This window comes from Morus notabilis, unplaced genomic scaffold (assembly GCF_000414095.1).
Source record: "Morus notabilis unplaced genomic scaffold, ASM41409v2 Scaffold946, whole genome shotgun sequence".
Lineage (NCBI taxonomy): Eukaryota > Viridiplantae > Streptophyta > Magnoliopsida > Rosales > Moraceae > Morus > Morus notabilis.
The window spans coordinates 569,029-584,961 of NW_010359240.1; the positions used below are offsets into that span (position 1 = coordinate 569,029).

The following is a 15,933-nucleotide window of genomic DNA, read 5'->3' on the forward strand; positions in this document are numbered from 1 at the left end:
TTCAGTAGGGGTGCGGTTGGGAGGCATCATTTCATCCTCAAAAAATTGCTCATCACCAAGCTTAGGAAAGAGCAGTGAAATCAGGGAAGTTTGATGCGGTCATTTTCTGAAAATTGATTGAACTTAAACTTTGTAAATAAAAGAGCAAGAAAATGAGTGATCGCAAGAAAAAAACTTAGAATCAAAATCAAAGAGACAAGATGAGAGATATAATGAGAGTGAGATGAGAAGTTGAGAGTGAATTATTGTGTGAGATTTAGGGTGGAATTAAGGGGTATTTATAGGAGATTTTTTGAGGGATTTTCGAATTGTGACCGTTGGGCCCTTCGTGGGCCCAACGGTCAGCCCGTGACGGGCCTAACAGGAGGCCCGTCACGGGCCAAACGGGAGGCCTGCGAAGGGTCCAACGGTCACATTTCGAGCGGGCTGAGGGCCGTTTCGCGGGCCTAAGCCAGGTCGAATAAGGGCCGAATACGGGCTTGGGCCGGGCCGCGGGCCTTCACGTGCTAGGGCGGGGCATGGGCCGCGGGCTGAGAAGCTAAGATCCAACCCTAGCCCATCACATGTGCCGGACCGGCACGGCCCGTAATAATACCGTACCGGGCCGGGCCGTCCATGGACAACCCGGCCCATTTGACATCTCTACTCTTATTCACAAATAGTCCGTTTTAAAAACTAACCCAATAGTAAAAAACCCCAATTCTTACTCATAGGAAAAAGACAAATTCATACCGTGAAAGTTGAGAGTTTTTCTTACAAGACTTCTCTACAAATATAGTCTGATTAAAATTACATTAAATTAAAAAAATATTTAAAATAAAGAGTTTTTAAATATTGATTGGACAGTTAAAAATATATATTTTTTAGTAATTTATGAGATGTTTAGTTAGAGAATTCAAATCATAATTTGAATCATAGTTCATAGTTTGTTACAGTATTTTCTCTTATTAAAAATACACATAAATAAAAAATAATTCTAATTACATAATTCTAATCCATAAACCAAACGTTTCATTAATTTACGAGAACCTAGCAAAAAAATTCCTATGAAAGTTTCTAATATAGAGAAGAAAGGATCTCCTTTGATACGTCATATAATATGTCAAATTTTACATCATTAAATATGAATAAAATAACATAAAAATTAAAAATTCGAATCGAACAGGTTCTAATACATTAAGCGTGTCGACTCAGACAACCTTCCAGAAAAGAACAGGGAAAAACACGAAACTGTTGATAACTCTTCTTTTCTCACCACTGTCTGTCCTGGCTCAAACTAGAAAAGATTCCCCCCACTTCCTCTCTCTTTCTTCTTATCCCTCAAAAGTTAAACAATCCCACTTAATTTAATGGTTGACCAACTTCTATTCTATTCTATCCTCTCTTCTTCTCAGACTTTTCTGTTCCCATGAACTCTGCTTCATTTTCCCAATAATAACAAGTACTCTTTTCCAAACTCCAAACCAAACTTAATTTGCTTCTTTCCCAACAAAAAAAAGAAGAAGAAAAAAGGTCCCCATCTGGGTCTTTCTGCATCAAATTCATATTCCTCAAAAAAAAAAAAAAAATCATCCCATCCAACTTTCTGATCCAAAGATCTCAACTTTTTTCACTCTTTATCTTAAAGATTCAATCTTTACCAAGTCAAACCCAAGTTTCTTCTGATCCAAACTGGAATTTCAACACCCAAGATTGTAAATTTCAGAAGAAGAAGAAGAGATGGGTTGTTGTGCAAGCAAAAGTAGAGAAATAAAGCCAAAATACAATGGTGGGGGTCATTACCAGAAGACCCATGATCCAATTATCCACCAATCCAAACCCTCAGTTCCACAATCCCACGACAACCAAGTACCTGAAAAACGACCTGTAGTTTCCCACCAAGACCACCAACCCCATCACCACCAAGACCAATACCAACCCTTTGTGCTCAACAAGCCATCTGTCCAAATCCGGAGCCCAAAACACATCCAGAGAACAGACACAATCCTAGGGAAGCCATTTGAGGACATTAAGAACCACTACACATTCGGAAAAGAGCTGGGCAGAGGCCAGTTTGGGGTGACTTATCTTTGCACTGAGAATTCCACTGGTCGTTTATACGCCTGCAAGTCAATATCAAAGAGGAAGCTTGTGAGCAAAAACGACAAGGAGGACATGAAGAGGGAGATTCGGATTATGCAGCACTTGAGTGGCCAACCCAACATTGTGGAGTTCAAAGGGGCTTATGAGGACAAGCAATCTGTTAATCTTGTGATGGAGCTTTGTGCTGGTGGGGAGCTTTTTGATAGGATTATTGCAAAGGGCCATTATAGTGAGAGAGCCGCTGCTTCTATTTGTAGGGCCATTGTGAAAGTTGTCCATAATTGTCATTTCATGGGGGTGATGCATAGGGACTTGAAGCCTGAGAATTTCTTGCTCTCTAGTAAGGAGGAGAATGCCCTTTTGAAGGCCACTGATTTTGGGCTCTCAGTGTTCATTGAAGATGGTATGTTTTTTTGTATAGCTTGATTTTCCCCCCCTTTTTTGGTGATTTTGTGGGAATTATTTATAATCATTTGCTTAAAGTTGATTGAAAAGTATGACTATTTCTAAGCATTTTTGTTCACAACATAGAGGTAGAAAGTTATATTTGCAGCTGGGATGATTATGGCTTTTTGAACCATAATTAAGCGAAATTAGACTTTCTCAACACTTGCTTGATTGGTTTTGTACTTTCCTCGGATATTCTTGTTGGAGATGAGAAAATGTGATATTTTATCAACAGCTTGTACTAAATCTTAGGATCACTCTAATGAAGTATCTTTTTCAGTTCAATGTTGAAATTGGACTCCAATTATTATCCTAAGATGCCAAATTTCATTTTCAAATCTAGTGTCATTAACCTCTTTGGATAACTCAAATGGAGAGTTTTGTTTTGGTTCGATATTGAAATTGGACTCGAATTGTCATCTTAAGATGCTAAGTTTCATATTCAAATCTAGTAAGAACTATGTTTTATGTAATATCGATTACTGCGCATAGGAATCTCCGGCTATTGTGCACTGTCTAATCTGAATAATTGTGCCTTTGACTCGTTTTCTTTCGTTAATTTCTTTACTTGTGTGATAAACTCTTTGCAGGAAAGGTGTATCGTGATATCGTTGGGAGTGCTTACTACGTTGCTCCTGAAGTACTGAAACGAAAATACGGGAGAGAGATGGATATTTGGAGTGCAGGAGTTATATTGTATATTTTACTCAGTGGTGTACCCCCATTTTGGGCTGGTAAAGACACAAATCCTCTATTTTGTTTTTATCAATCTAGTGATGATTCTATGTTTTTGAATAATGACTCTTGATATCTTACGGCTCGCAGAAACTGAGAAGGGCATTTTTGATGCCATATTGCAAGGAGAAATTGACTTTGTTAGTGACCCCTGGCCAAGCATCTCAAGCAGTGCCAAGGACCTGATCTGCAAAATGTTGAAGCAGGATCCTAAGAAGCGAATTACTCCGTCTGATGTTCTAGGTAAAAAGACCTTTCATTGCATCCCAGTGTACAAACCAATTCCTTTTGATTTTCAATTTTTGGTACACATCTAAACAAATGAACTTAGAAACACACACAACAACTTAATTAACATCCTTGTACGCACGGTTTATGTTGCTTTCAGTTGTTTAAAACTGTGGCTTCTTATAATCTAAAACATGTTTGAACAAAGCTATTGCTTTAAATCGAATTCATTATACGTCATGTTAGATTGGCATCCTTGCAGTTGACTTATTTATGGCAAAATTCTTTTTATGACTAAAAGTTGCGTTTGGATGATTTGGTTTAGAGCATCCATGGATAAGAGAAGGTGGTGCACCAGACAAACCAATTGATAGCGCAGTTCTTTCTAGGATGAAGCAATTCCGAGCAATGAACAAGCTGAAAAAACTTGCTTTCAAGGTACCTCAGTTTAAAGGTCATGCATCAACATATAGGAAATAAATCACCAAGATTTTTCATGTAATAGAGTAAATAATGAATGTGATCAGGTTATCGCCGAAAATCTTTCTGAAGAAGAGATCCAAGGGCTGAAGGCCATGTTCACCAACATAGACACTGACAACAGCGGCACTATCACCTATGACGAACTGAAGTCAGGATTGGCCCGACTTGGTTCTAAGCTGACGGAGACTGAAGTCAAGCAACTCATGGAAGCGGTAGGATGGATTTAGATTCTCACCATCCTAGATCTATGGTATACTTCTTTTGCATTGTAAGCTTATTCTGCAATTTTGTTTTTCTTTGCAGGCTGATGTGGATGGAAATGGAACAATTGACTACATTGAATTCATAACTGCAACAATGCATAGACACAGGCTAGAGAGAGAGGAACATCTTTTCAAAGCTTTTCAATTTTTTGATAAAGACAGTAGCGGGTACGTTTTTTCTTCTGGTCTCTCAAAGATCTTACAATCTTTTAGGCTTTTCAATTGTTTAGGCCTAGAAAAGAGTAAAAAGTAATGCCTCTACAATCCCAAAGCAACTTCCCTAAGTGCCTACTGAATCGTTTTTCGGCATACTGGATTCATTAACGAGAAATTATGTCGGATTTTTCCCTTCAAATCTTCAAAAAAAAAAAAAAGAAAAAGAAAGGAGAGAATTAAGATGATAACCTTTTCACGGAGGATTTTGGAATTTGTTAGTGGCTTCGTTTATGTTTGCAATTTGATTGACGTCACATTCACTGGCACTTAAACTTAATGGATATAAGACTTTCACTCTCCTAGTTTCAAGTTTCACTCCCAAGATTTGGGAACGCCAAAAAGAATCTGAGAAATTAGTATACTAGTATGAATTAAGTACCTCGCCTTTCGTTTCAAATGCTTGGGGGCACCACTCCACTGGTGTTGAACACCACAAATAATATAGAATGGGTCCCATCTATGGATCCATATTGTAGGACCCACTCTTTATTAAGAGTGTGGTGTTAAACACCGCCGGTGCCCTCTAGTATAGTTCCTTCAGTTAGGCTTCATTGCACATTTGTTACGCGTTGATGTTACTATTGTTATGTTACAGGTTTATCACTAGAGATGAACTAGAAACAGCAATGAAAGATTATGGAATGGGTGACGAAGCCACAATAAGAGAAATAATTTCCGAAGTTGACACGGACAATGTAAGTCAATTTCTCTCTTTTCTTTTCTCCCGAAACCAAGAAACCCCCGAACCCACTTTGTGAGCCCGAGTTAGAAACTGGTTCCTCCCGCCAAATCTCTACGCAATCTCTCTCATTTCAAATGCAGTTCAGCCTTTTAAAATTATCATGCATGTTCATATACCTTCTGTTTGTGCTCAACAGGATGGAAGGATCAACTATTCGGAATTCTGTGCAATGATGAGGAGTGGGACGCAGCATCAGGGAAAGCTCTTTTAATATATCAATCTGTAATTTTACCATTCTCACTTCCAAAGACAACACTTGCATAAGTTCACAGAGAGGCCTTTGAGCCATCTCAGTGACAAATCTATAGTTGAGAGATGTATTATGCCATTGAATATAGGGAAACATTTTCCAGTTTGGATTTGATTTTGGACTTCGACTTCAATGAGTTTGTGCATAACAAGTCACACTATCGTTTAAATTAGTTTGTTGTTTCAATGAATTTATAATAATTTCCAATATGTTGATACTTGAAGAAGGAATGTAGAAATATGTGTGAATTTTTTTTTTTTTTTTTTGATGAAATAGAAATATATGTGTTTGTGTTGAACTGAAAATCCCTTTCTAGACTTGAGCTACTAAGTGAAGGCCTCCTATGTTCTTCAATCTTGGGGATACATCACAAGCTGACAATTACATATTGGATTAACTGGCCCTATGAACTCTGTATCATGTTTCAACATGCTTAGTGAACTTCGAGAAGGGTTTTTTTCTTGAGAAGGGTTTTTTTTCTCTCGAATTGCCCCCGTTATTTATAAAATTAACAAAATGATGGCATAACACTATTTATATTTTTATAAATGGCCCCCTCAAACTATTGATTTTAAATCATCTTGTCCCTTAAAATATTACTTTTGTGTGAACTTGTCCTTGATATATTGACATAAAATGAATAGTTCATGTGACATTTAGGAAATAACATTAGTTTAGGGGTGTTTTGAACCACTTTTCATATTTGGTGGAATGAATCATTTTTCAAAATTTGAATATGTGTTGAAACAAGGTACAAAATTGAGGAGGTATTTATGAAATAAATCATTATATATTTTATTGCCTCTTTACGTGATATGATTTTAAAATTTCCATTACGAAGTAAAGACCATTCATAATTGAGTAGAGACATGAGCGCGTTTGAAACTCGTTTTAAAATGATTTTATTTTTTGTATGAAGATAAAACTGAAAACGTTTTCAATCTCAGATAGAAATTATTTTTGAAAATGCGTTTAGTAGTTTTATCAAGAGATTCTTTTTAGTGTAAAAAAACCCATTAATGTCTCTCTTTCTCTCTCTGCTTGAGAGAGGACAAAATGAAAATAAAAAATAAAAAAACGACTAAAAGTCGTTTTTCATTTCTCTCTCTTTTTATACTAAACTAAAAAATCGTTTTCATTTTTTATTTTTATTGCGTTAAACGCCGTTTTAAAAGTATTTTTATTTTTTAAAACGTGAAAAATAAAAACTGAATGAATTCTAAACACGGCCATATATTTGTTAACTTGTAGCATTAATTTTGATGGAGATCTTGCTGGGACATTGGCTAAGCAACCAGAGGTTCAGCATTAATTGTATGTTTGGTAATAAAAACAAAAGAGCTATTGCTAACGGAAAGTAATTCACGGCATTGCAACTTGATATTTGTATTCTTGATGGTTCTAATATGTATGTGACATGATTAGTTAGTAAAAGACTTTTTTTCACCTATTTTGATCACTTACGAACCACTCAATAAAAATAAACGTGATTAACATCATTAAAAAATTGACACCTTAATTACGAAGGTATCAGGGTTGAATTTATTCGCGATAAAAAAATGAAGAAATTACCTTTAAGATTACATCAGTATGAAACTTTATTCTTTACTTTATATAAATATCTTTTTATTAGTATAATTATTTAACTAAAAAATTATGAATCCAAAAATAAATGATAAAAATCTTGACTTATATACTCTTTGATCCATACTAATTTATCAAGATTATCCTAAGATAAACATAGCTGTAAAAGCAAAAATAGGAGGTGTGTTATTTCGTACTGTAAAAGCAAAGTGAGACAATTCATATTTTTTTTTAGGTGTCCCATTAGAGATTAACGGAATTTGCTTGTAGTAAAAAAAAAAAAAAAAAAGCTAAAAAAAGTTAATTTTTAATTTTACAGATTCCATAGAATTACACTCGTATGCATGCTCAAATTGAGATGAAAACTGAAAATGATGAAAAAAATGAGATTAAAACACTCCGTTTATTTTACCGATTTAAATTTAAAATTTAAATTTTATTACAGTAAAAAATTTTAAAAAATAATCATATTTAATTTTTTTATTATAATAAAAAATTCTCACATAAAATCATATCTCAACTTAAATTAAAACTCAAATCAACGAATTAAAAACTCTAAGTTCAGTTTCTTCTTTTGAAACCATAAGAGCACTAAATAGCCTATAGAATTAGAATCCATGATCCTAGCACAAAATCTAGCATTTTCTTCTCTAAAGCACACAAGAAAAGAAAGTAAACAAATGAGTACACACAAAAACACAACACGAGAAAAAGCAATCCATTTTAAAACTTGAAAGCCATCCATTTTTATTAACGAGAAAATCCCACTACATTCCTTTGAAATCTCCATAATATCAAACCAACATGAAAGTAAAAACAAAAAAAGTACTACTACAAGTATGAGAAGCCTCTACAAATCCCACATATAGACACTTCTCTAATGTAAGAGAAAAAGCAATCCATTTTAAAACTTGAAAGCCATCCATTTTTATTAACAAGGAAATCCCCCTACATTCCTTTGAAATCTCCATAATATCAAACCAACATGAGAGTAAAAACAAAAAAAGTACTACTATAAGTATATGAGAAGCCTCTACAAATCCCACATATAGACACTTCTCTAATGTAATAATTTGCTTAGCGCACAAACCATAACAACATGACCTAAGTCTTCTTCTTCTTGTTCTTCAAAAACCATGAATCTTGATATGGTCTTTCTTGACCAGACCAGCCTGAACAAGAAACTGCGAGACGTTCTTGCGCTGATCGCCTTGGAGCTGAATTATCTTGCCCAACTCCTTGTCCTGGACCACATTGCCGTTGCAGCAGAACTCCTTCTTGAGATCCTTAAGGATCTTCTCGTAGCTGAACTCTTTCTTCAGCCCCTGCACCGTCGTCAGGCACTTCTTTCCGTTCCGTTGCTGAACGCGGATATGAACATACTCCTTGGCTCCGGGGGCATCTGAGTCTATGGCCGCGAAAGGGTCGAAGGTAGTTGGGATCTGGACGTCTTGATCAACCATGTACTTTGCTTGGTAAGGAAACCGAAGTGAATCAACCGAAAGCGCGGTGAATAATTGGTTAAGCGCGCAAGATCTGAAAGGAAATCAATGCTAAAAACGCAAACAACAAAGTTAGAAACAAATTTAGAGACAACAATTACAAGGGTTTGAGTCAGAATATCTACTCTGATATCGAATTAATTCACTAATTCTTCAAACAAAAAAGATATAAAATTTTAAGACGAACAATTTCTCACAATATAACCAATCAATAAAAACAGATCCTAAACAAAACACACAAGTTCCCTTTTGCCGACTACATATAAATCTTTGAAACAAAGTTCTATAAGAAATCTGCTTGAAACATGATTTTCAATTCTTTTGATATCCAGAAAATGTTTGAAAAGGGATTATTGAACTCAAACAAGATCTAATTTTGCCATTTGCTATAGAATCTCTACACAACATATATATATATATATATATATATACACGCATGACGGGAATAAGGAATTCATAACCAAATACACAAGTTCTAAATAAAAAAATCCCCATAAAAAGTATTCTGAAAAACAAAGTCGTTCATTTCCATGCCAAAACAAGGAAAGTTCTGCAGAAAGATATCTTCTTTGCGAGAAGATCCAATCTAAAAAACCAATCTTCATTTTACTTTCGCCGTAGAAACAAAAACCCAGAAATCAAAACAGGTTCTAAATCAATGAACTAAAGAAAGAAAGGTCAAATCTTTATCACGCCAAAACAAGGAAACAGTTCTTAATACCAAAAAAAAAAAAAAAAGAGTCAAAACTCCTAAATAAATATCAATTTAACATTCAAAAAAAAGATCATACGCAAACCCATGATCAAAAAATCAATGAAAAAGAAAACTAAAGGCTTTGTTGAGAGATTAGGAGGGGAATTTACCTCGTAATTGACGAAGATGATCAGGAATTCGATGAGGAAATGAGGGAGTTTGTGATGGGGGTCTATATATAGAAGGAAGACAAGGACAAGGGCGGTTTGAGTGGTGGTCACAAATTCCTAAACCATGGTTGAGTTTTGAGAAACCTTATGAGTCGGTTAATAAATAACACGTGTAGGGTTGAGATTGAGTGAAGAATGAGAATGGGCGGTTGAGATGGAGAGAATGACGTTAGTTTTATTACATTATTAATGTTATTCCTTCTTTAGCTAAAGAGGAAGAGGAGAAGAACCGCGTAAGTTGGACGCACCAAAAACGACAACAGTTCATTAGAGTGGGCTTCCAAAGAAAGGGAAAGGAAATGGGGACAAGGTGGGCCCCAAGGAAAGAATCCAGAAAGAAATGGAAACCTGTTGCTACGCTCCTCCGGTGGGGTTTTGAGTTTAAAGTCTCGTTCATTTTATCGATTTAAATTTTTAATTTTAAGTTTTTATAGTAAAAAATTTTCAAAAAATGTCACATTTAAATTTTTTTATTACAATAAAAAATTATTAAAAAATATCACATCTTAACTCGAATTAAAAACTCAAATCTGCGAAGTGAAATGCCAGAGTTTATCTGCTGCTTCTGGTTTTGGGGTGAGGTCTTGACTATGACCTTTGGGTGGGGGCCACTTCAAGGGGGAGCTCCCTTGGCCGCCTTTGGATAAGTACATCAACTGTTTTGGAGCACCCAAATTGGTGATGTTAGTGCTTTGGAATCCACCTTCTTATAGAACAATGTTACGTGGCACTGATGTTGAGCATCGGTGATAGGTCTTGCAATATAGGTTTTACAAGTTGAGTACATTTTTTTATTAGTGATATGATTCTAAACATTCTTTTGTTTCATAAATGTAAATGTTTGTGCTAGATGATGATAGCGTCCCTTAATATTGTTTATAACAATGTATTATTCTTCTAAATTCGGGTGCTTTATGGTCTTCTTATGCGGTGGGATTCTGTAGGCCCCGTTCATTTTACCGATTCGAGTTTTGTTACAGTAAAATTTTTTTAAAAATAGTCACATCTAACTTTTTAACTACAGTAAAAAACTCTTACATAAAGTCACATCTCAACTCAAATTAAAAACTTGAATCAGCGAACTAAACTATATTTAGTGCTGAATGCTGATGGTGTCCTCTAACATTGTTCATAGCTAATATCCTCCTCTAAATTCTAGTGCTTTTATGTTGTATAATTCGCTTTTTATAATGGTATGGTGTCTAATATTGTTCATGCGTGATACACAATCTTCTCTTAATTATGAAATTATGGTGCTTGGGTTGTTTTTGTTGAAGCACTATTAAGTATTATAAACAGAATTTTGTAATATAATGTGTAAAAAAAAAACTCCATTGCTAAGCATGATTTTTAACAATCATATCAAACGAATTAATTAAAGTATATCAATTTAATAAAACTGAAAAATTATGTTTTACAAATATTCTTATATTTTATAAAAAAAAAAATTCTCCTTTCAAAAAAATGCACTTTTTTCCTATTGATGGTACGTCTTATATATCACAAGTAGAATATAATTGTAAAATTTTATATCATTTTTCATTAGCCGTTATAAATCATCACCCAAAGGGTAATTCCGTAGTTGGGAATAAAATCTTATATTAAAAGGTACAAGTTGGCAGAAAATTGATTAAAATAGTTTTGATATGATTTTTTTTATTCTTTATTAGAAAAGTTTTCATTTATGGTGACTTTTTTGAACCAGCAGCCTAGTCTATTTAATCACATTATAATATAATTTGACGTTTAGAGACACCGAATACCATTTTATGTATAATTCTCGCTTTATTATTACCAAATTTTTTTCAAAGAAAATCTCAGAAAATATTATGGAAGAAAGGTCACTTATAAAACATGTAGAAGAAACATTAGGCATCAAATGAGTGTGAAGCAACGTGACATTTGTAAATTAAAGCGCCAAAAACGGAGAATCTCTTTTGTTTTTTTGTTTTTTGTTTTTTTTTGAAGTTCATATATTTTGGTATTTTCTAAAGTAAACATCATTTGCCGTCCATAAAACGACAAGAAGATTGAAAACAGTATGCCATTTCAAGACGAACGACATGTCGTTTATGGAACAAGACACCAACTCCAAATCGAGGGATGTGTCCATATAACCGTGCCAGTAGCCACTAGATTAAACGTATGAGATATGATAGAATGGGTGGGATTTGAGTTTTGGAAGACAGATATTTGATTTTGTATTGTATAAAAATAAATCATGAGTCAAAACCAATAATATTAAAAGGATATAGAACAATATTAAAATATCTCTTTATTCATGCCACGTCAATTAAAATTCTATATCATTTAAAAAATTTATACAACATGATATTAGAAAGGGGCCAAGAATGGAAACATATAAACTAAAGCCAAAAATATTAAATTTCAAAGACAATAAAAAAAATTTTCCGGTTACACATAAAATCTTAGGGATCTTGTGGCTGACCTACTCATAGGTTCAGTTTTTGACTGTTTAATCTGATCAAAATCATATTAAATTAAAAATATATATAAAACTAATGGTAGTCCATTATTCTAAAACTGTCGACAGAAACTCTCAAAACCTTATTAGCACACAAAGAAAGGTAATAATATAAGCAAACACAAAGTAGAGGCAAAAGTAATCCTTGTTTTGAAACACAAAAAACATCCACTCTTATTATTACCAATGAAATCCCAACTACATTCCTCATAAATCTCCATAAATAAAAAACCAAAACAAACAAAGAGAGAGAAAGTACTTAGTCACAAAGCTACTACTCCTATACTTTTAAAAAGATTTAAAACTTTATTATAAATTCCAAAAATAAGACACCCCCATTAATAGATGATGAACCAAAAGATTCAAAAACCATGAATCTTGATATGTTCTTTCTTGACAATATCAGCCTTGACAAGGTACTTAGAGACGTTCTTGCGCTGATCACCTTGGAGCTGAATTATCTTCCCCAGCACTTTGTCTTGGACCACATTGCCGTTGCAACAAAACTCCTTCTTGAGACTCTTGAGGACCTTGTCCAAGTCCAAGTCCTTGTTACACCCCTGAACCGTGGTCAGGCACTTCTTCCCATTCCTTTGCTGGACCCGGATGTGGATGCAGTACTCCTTGCCTCGGCCGCTGAAGGGGACGGAGTCGGCTACTTCGGGGTCGGCAAATGGGTCGAAAGAGCTCGGGATCTCGTAGTCTTGATCAACCATGAAAGTAGACTTTTGTTTGATTGGAAAGCTTGAGAGGGAAAGATTGGATTGGGAGTGAAAAGCTTTGTTTGCAATTTGAGTGACTGAAAAGAAACGCAATAGAAGCAAAAGGGTTAGTAACCCTAGCTAGGCTAATAAGATACAATTCTGAACCGTTAAAATTTCGTAAAATTTTAAGGATGTTTGGTAGAGGGATTCATTCTCTGATTTGAATCATGATTCATGGTTCGCTACAGTATTATTTATGATTTGTACACTGCATTCTGTTCAGTACGTGTATTTTTCATATACAAACATGAAATTCTCAATATAATATCTCAACAAGTTGATTATTTAAAAAAAAAAAAAAAAAAAAAAAAAAAAAAAAAAAAACCCCACAAGTTCTAAGATAACCATGGCCTAAAAAAGATATTCTCTTGGAGAATATATGGTCTAGAACTTAATTAAACAGGTTCCAATCAATGAATGAAAAAGTTCAATATATTCTCCATTCCAAAACAAGGGAATAAATACACGATAATGTAAAATACATGATAATATTTTACTCTTGCTACATAATCCCTACCTAGGAAAAAGAAAAAAGAAAAAAACCAAAACTCAATGAATCGTTTAAAAATAAATTTGTTCCTTGTGTCTTTTTTCAGTACCAGAACAAATATTACAGAACAAGCAATTTTATACCACAGATTTCAAGACCAAAATTGAAAAGGAAGTGGAGGGATTGGAATTTACCAGAAGAGAGACGTCTGGGAGAGAAGAATGAACTTGATCACGTAATACTATTGTGGGTGATCTTTAATCTCTATATATAGGACTCGGTTTAAGCTTAAGTCGGTTAATACCACATATGGACGGCTGTGATGGTGCGCACACTGATATTGGACGGTCGAGATTATTGCTTACGTGTTATACTAACGTATTACCTGCGTCTCAAATTTTCTGTTTTTTTTTTTCCTTTTTTTTTCGGATACTTATTGGTACTTGCGTCGTAAGTTTCCTGAAATTTGGCTGGGGAGTCCATCAGTATTATTACGCTTGCAACCAAAAATGGTTTCTTTTTTTTTTTTTTTTTTGGTTAACTTATTAAAAATTGTCCTTACTACCATATCACATTCACACTTATGACGAAATACTTCCAAATTTCAAGATGTAATACATATTGTGCATTGAAAATTAGAACTTTCTTTTGTTGGACCAGTAAAAATTAAAATATAAATAATTTTTTATTTTTAATCGTTAAATCTGGATTAAAAAATTAATCGTTTTACATATTTTTTTTAATTTAATATAATTTTAATCAAATCTAACAATTAAAAAACTGATCCTATCAATATGTTTGCACACCAGAAAAATTCTTTAAAAAATAGTAGTTAGAGAAATTATTTTATAATGCATATTTTACAACTATAAAAAATATTAATAATAAAATAGTTAGGATATACATTGTAAACTTTTACAAGTTGAGAGAGTAAAGAGTTTAAAGAGAAAGACGAAACTCCTTAAAAAATAATAGCTAGAGAAATTATTTTATAATGCATATTTTACAACTATAAAAAATATTAATAATAAAATAGTTAGGATATACATGGTAAACTTTTACAAGTTGAGAGAGTAAAGAGTTTTAAGAGAAAGATGAAAGGGCACTTTACATAATAGCTAGAGAAATTATTTTATAATGCATATTTTACAACTATAAAAAATATTAATAATAAAATAGTTAGGATATACATTGTAAACTTTTACAAGTTGAGAGAGTAAAGAGTTTAAAGAGAAAGACGAAACTCCTTAAAAAATAATAGCTAGAGAAATTATTTTATAATGCATATTTTACAACTATAAAAAATATTAATAATAAAATAGTTAGGATATACATTGTAAACTTTTACAAGTTGAGAGAGTAAAGAGTTTAAAGAGAAAGACGAAACTCCTTAAAAAATAATAGCTAGAGAAATTATTTTATAATGCATATTTTACAACTATAAAAAATATTAATAATAAAATAGTTAGGATATACATTGTAAACTTTTACAAGTTGAGAGAGTAAAGAGTTTAAAGAGAAAGACGAAACTCCTTAAAAAATAATAGCTAGAGAAATTATTTTATAATGCATATTTTACAACTATAAAAAATATTAATAATAAAATAGTTAGGATATACATTGTAAACTTTTACAAGTTGAGAGAGTAAAGAGTTTAAAGAGAAAGACGAAACTCCTTAAAAAATAATAGCTAGAGAAATTATTTTATAATGCATATTTTACAACTATAAAAAATATTAATAATAAAATAGTTAGGATATACATGGTAAACTTTTACAAGTTGAGAGAGTAAAGAGTTTTAAGAGAAAGATGAAAGGGCACTTTACAAGAACACAATAAGTTTTAAGTTTAGATTGACATATGTCAATAAAAATAAACTATTGCAGAGAATGTAACAGTTAAAGATAGTTAAAAATTAAAAAATCCATAAAAATTACAAATATATACACAAAAAACAACAAAACTGTCACAAAATCCAATGATATTGAATGAAATACACAAAAGTATAAGTATAATTTTGCTCAATACACAAAACTTAAATGATGTTATTGTGGTATATTTTGTAATGTCATGACCCCAAAGATGAAACCGTGATTATTGGGATATAATTAAAAAAAATTAACTTAATTAAACTAGATTGATTAACGAATACTACGAAAATAAATACATAAATGTCAAAAGATATTACTCCGGAGTCTTTCTTTTACAAACAATATTTTAAACAATCCATAAAATCTAAGGAAAATAGTACAAATCTAGGACAATGTCGATTAATACAGTTTATATACAGAAATACTGTACATCTCAGAATTAAAAATTGTAAATTCAGAACAAACGAACCACTTTGAATCTCGCGCCTTCAATCCATTAGCATCTACTTGCCATGCTGTAAATCTAAACTGCTAACTCTTGAGAGGTTTAAAACATTGAAAATAGAGGAAAAAGTGAGCAAAATGCCCAATAGGATATAATTTCATAAAATTGAAACAATTTAAAGAGTATACGGTCTGAACATGTCATTCGAAACCGAACATCCTTTTTAATAAAAGGAAATAAAAGTAAGTCTCAAAAGTCCGTATTACGGTTAGTGGTTCATGATGAGTCACTTAAATTATCACAAGGCCATGATATCACCACTGTAGTGGCCCGTAGAGATTTCGGGACCTGCCCCCAATGATATGATCTCCACACCCCGATCTCTCAGGCCATTAGTGTGTTACTGTTTCTTAAAATATCTC

At 33.1% G+C, this 15,933-nt stretch overlaps 3 protein-coding genes across 3 annotated transcripts; 1 reads left to right on the forward strand and 2 right to left on the reverse strand.

Moving 5' to 3' along the window:
- The first annotated feature begins 1,244 nt into the window (after positions 1-1,244).
- Positions 1,245-5,669, forward strand: LOC21400832 (calcium-dependent protein kinase 2). The gene is made up of 8 exons (XM_010093858.2): positions 1,245-2,485; positions 3,120-3,263; positions 3,355-3,507; positions 3,818-3,930; positions 4,020-4,187; positions 4,279-4,406; positions 5,050-5,149; positions 5,333-5,669. The coding sequence occupies exons 1-8, from the start codon at positions 1,720-1,722 to the stop codon at positions 5,405-5,407; spliced, it is 1,647 nt and encodes a 548-aa protein (XP_010092160.1). The 5' UTR covers positions 1,245-1,719; the 3' UTR covers positions 5,408-5,669.
- A 2,263-nt stretch (positions 5,670-7,932) lies between these two features.
- Positions 7,933-9,494, reverse strand: LOC21400833 (protein translation factor SUI1 homolog). The gene is made up of 2 exons (XM_010093859.2): positions 9,397-9,494; positions 7,933-8,583 (listed from the first exon to the last, which is right to left on the reverse strand). The coding sequence occupies exon 2, from the start codon at positions 8,491-8,493 to the stop codon at positions 8,158-8,160; it is 336 nt and encodes a 111-aa protein (XP_010092161.1). The 5' UTR covers positions 8,494-8,583; positions 9,397-9,494; the 3' UTR covers positions 7,933-8,157.
- A 2,785-nt stretch (positions 9,495-12,279) lies between these two features.
- LOC21400834 (protein translation factor SUI1 homolog) lies at positions 12,280-13,416 on the reverse strand. The gene is made up of 2 exons (XM_010093860.2): positions 13,390-13,416; positions 12,280-12,740 (listed from the first exon to the last, which is right to left on the reverse strand). Exon 2 carries the CDS (start codon positions 12,655-12,657, stop codon positions 12,304-12,306), a length of 354 nt encoding a protein of 117 aa, XP_010092162.1. The 5' UTR covers positions 12,658-12,740; positions 13,390-13,416; the 3' UTR covers positions 12,280-12,303.
- Positions 13,417-15,933: the final 2,517 nt, after the last annotated feature.

What these genes read in the sequence shown, in the direction of transcription:
- LOC21400834 (XM_010093860.2), bottom strand. Translation starts at nt 12,657, where the DNA reads ATGGTTGATCAAGACTACGAGATCCCGAGCTCTTTCGACCCATTTGCC.
- LOC21400833 (XM_010093859.2), bottom strand. Translation starts at nt 8,493, where the DNA reads ATGGTTGATCAAGACGTCCAGATCCCAACTACCTTCGACCCTTTCGCG.
- LOC21400832 (XM_010093858.2), top strand. Translation starts at nt 1,720, where the DNA reads ATGGGTTGTTGTGCAAGCAAAAGTAGAGAAATAAAGCCAAAATACAAT. An exon ending in TGTACCCCCATTTTGGGCTG is followed by an intron (nt 3,264 to 3,354) that starts GTAAAGACACAA and finishes TACGGCTCGCAG; the next exon opens with AAACTGAGAAGGGCATTTTT. An exon ending in CCGAAGTTGACACGGACAAT is followed by an intron (nt 5,150 to 5,332) that starts GTAAGTCAATTT and finishes TGTGCTCAACAG; the next exon opens with GATGGAAGGATCAACTATTC.